Source organism: Sinocyclocheilus grahami, unplaced genomic scaffold (genome assembly GCF_001515645.1).
Source record: "Sinocyclocheilus grahami isolate Dianchi unplaced genomic scaffold, SAMN03320097.WGS_v1.1 scaffold20657.1, whole genome shotgun sequence".
NCBI lineage: Eukaryota > Metazoa > Chordata > Actinopteri > Cypriniformes > Cyprinidae > Sinocyclocheilus > Sinocyclocheilus grahami.
This window is the reverse complement of record NW_015518117.1, coordinates 1-1,218: the sequence shown is the minus strand read 5'-3', so window position 1 is coordinate 1,218 and position 1,218 is coordinate 1. Positions and strand designations below refer to the sequence as shown.

The following is a 1,218-nucleotide window of genomic DNA, read 5'->3' as shown; positions in this document are numbered from 1 at the left end:
CTAAATCTGCACAGGGAACTTTTTCCACCTTCGTGTGAGACTCCAATCATGTTAATTCCTGTTTAAATGACTGGATTTTACCTGTGGAATTGTCTGTCATTCATGTCTATAGTGCAACAGTACAGAATTTATGCACTAAAGTTGTTTAAATCTGTCTGTATGAGCAATAACAGCAAGTACTACTAAGTGTGATGAAGAATCTATAATTTAATCTACAGTAGTACTCAGTAGTTAAATCTCATGTTTTTCTATTTGTATGTTTCAGACCCGGTCCGCCGTTGGTGTACGATGGAAGGTGGATTCCTTAGTTACTATGAAAATGAGAAGAATGCTACACCCATAGGCCGGGTTGACGCCAGCGATGTGGTGAGCCTGGCCATCAACAACACTGAGAACATCACCGAAACGGGGTACGTGTTTCCCCCTCCCTCTCTGTCTCTTTCTCTCACACCATCTTGTTAATGAACTCATTCATTTGACCACCTTTTGTGGGTTAGAGGTTACGGAAAGTGTTTTAGATGCGACCCCACCTCAGAGTTTACATACACTAACAAACACTAACAAGAAATGAGAGGAAACTGACATGCTGGCCGACCTCTAACCCTATTAGCCTGAAATCCCCCTTTTTCTTGAATTCTTTTGCTCTCACTACTGTAACAGAAATATCCCCCTGTCCAAAAATGTGGGCCACAAGTCAGAGCTGTTAAAGCCATTAAGAGAGTGACCTTTCCCCCTGGATTAATCTCCAGCGTTCAGCTGTTTATTGTAAGAGCAAAAGACTAACAGAGATTAATCACCATCCTTTCGGTTTCACAGCTGTGAGCATGTGGGCATGTGTGTGTTTCAGTCACTTTGTGTGTGTGTTAATTGTGCTGTTTCCACACCTCCCTCAGGCCAGTGTTCACCTTTGAGTTGTACCTGCGCTCTCAGAGAGTGCTGGTGTTCGGAGCGGAGACCTCAGACGCACAGCAGGATTGGACACATGCCATCGCCAAGGTTACACTCACTCGAACACATAAAATAACTCTTAAAAGATTTAGCGCAACTTCAACATTGCAGGGGTTCAGCATATGTGTGCGTCTGTGTTTAAATATGAATTGCAGCGTTTGCCGCACTGTGCTGTATGCATAGACTCTTGAAGGTCATTTTATTGTGTCTTTGTCCCTGTTGTGTCGGTGTGCGTTAGTGTTTTTCTTGTGCGAGTGGGTGTATGCTATT

At 43.4% G+C, this 1,218-nt stretch overlaps 1 protein-coding gene across 1 annotated transcript; it reads left to right on the top strand.

The window, feature by feature from the left end:
• Positions 1–265: 265 nt before the first annotated feature.
• On the top strand, positions 266–1,061 carry LOC107579836 (arf-GAP with Rho-GAP domain, ANK repeat and PH domain-containing protein 2-like; the record flags this gene model as incomplete). Its single annotated transcript, XM_016265627.1, has 2 exons — positions 266–410; positions 894–1,061. Coding segments are annotated over 2 exons (313 nt in total), but the record flags the coding sequence as incomplete, so codon positions are not given.
• Between the last annotated feature and the right edge of the window lie 157 nt (positions 1,062–1,218).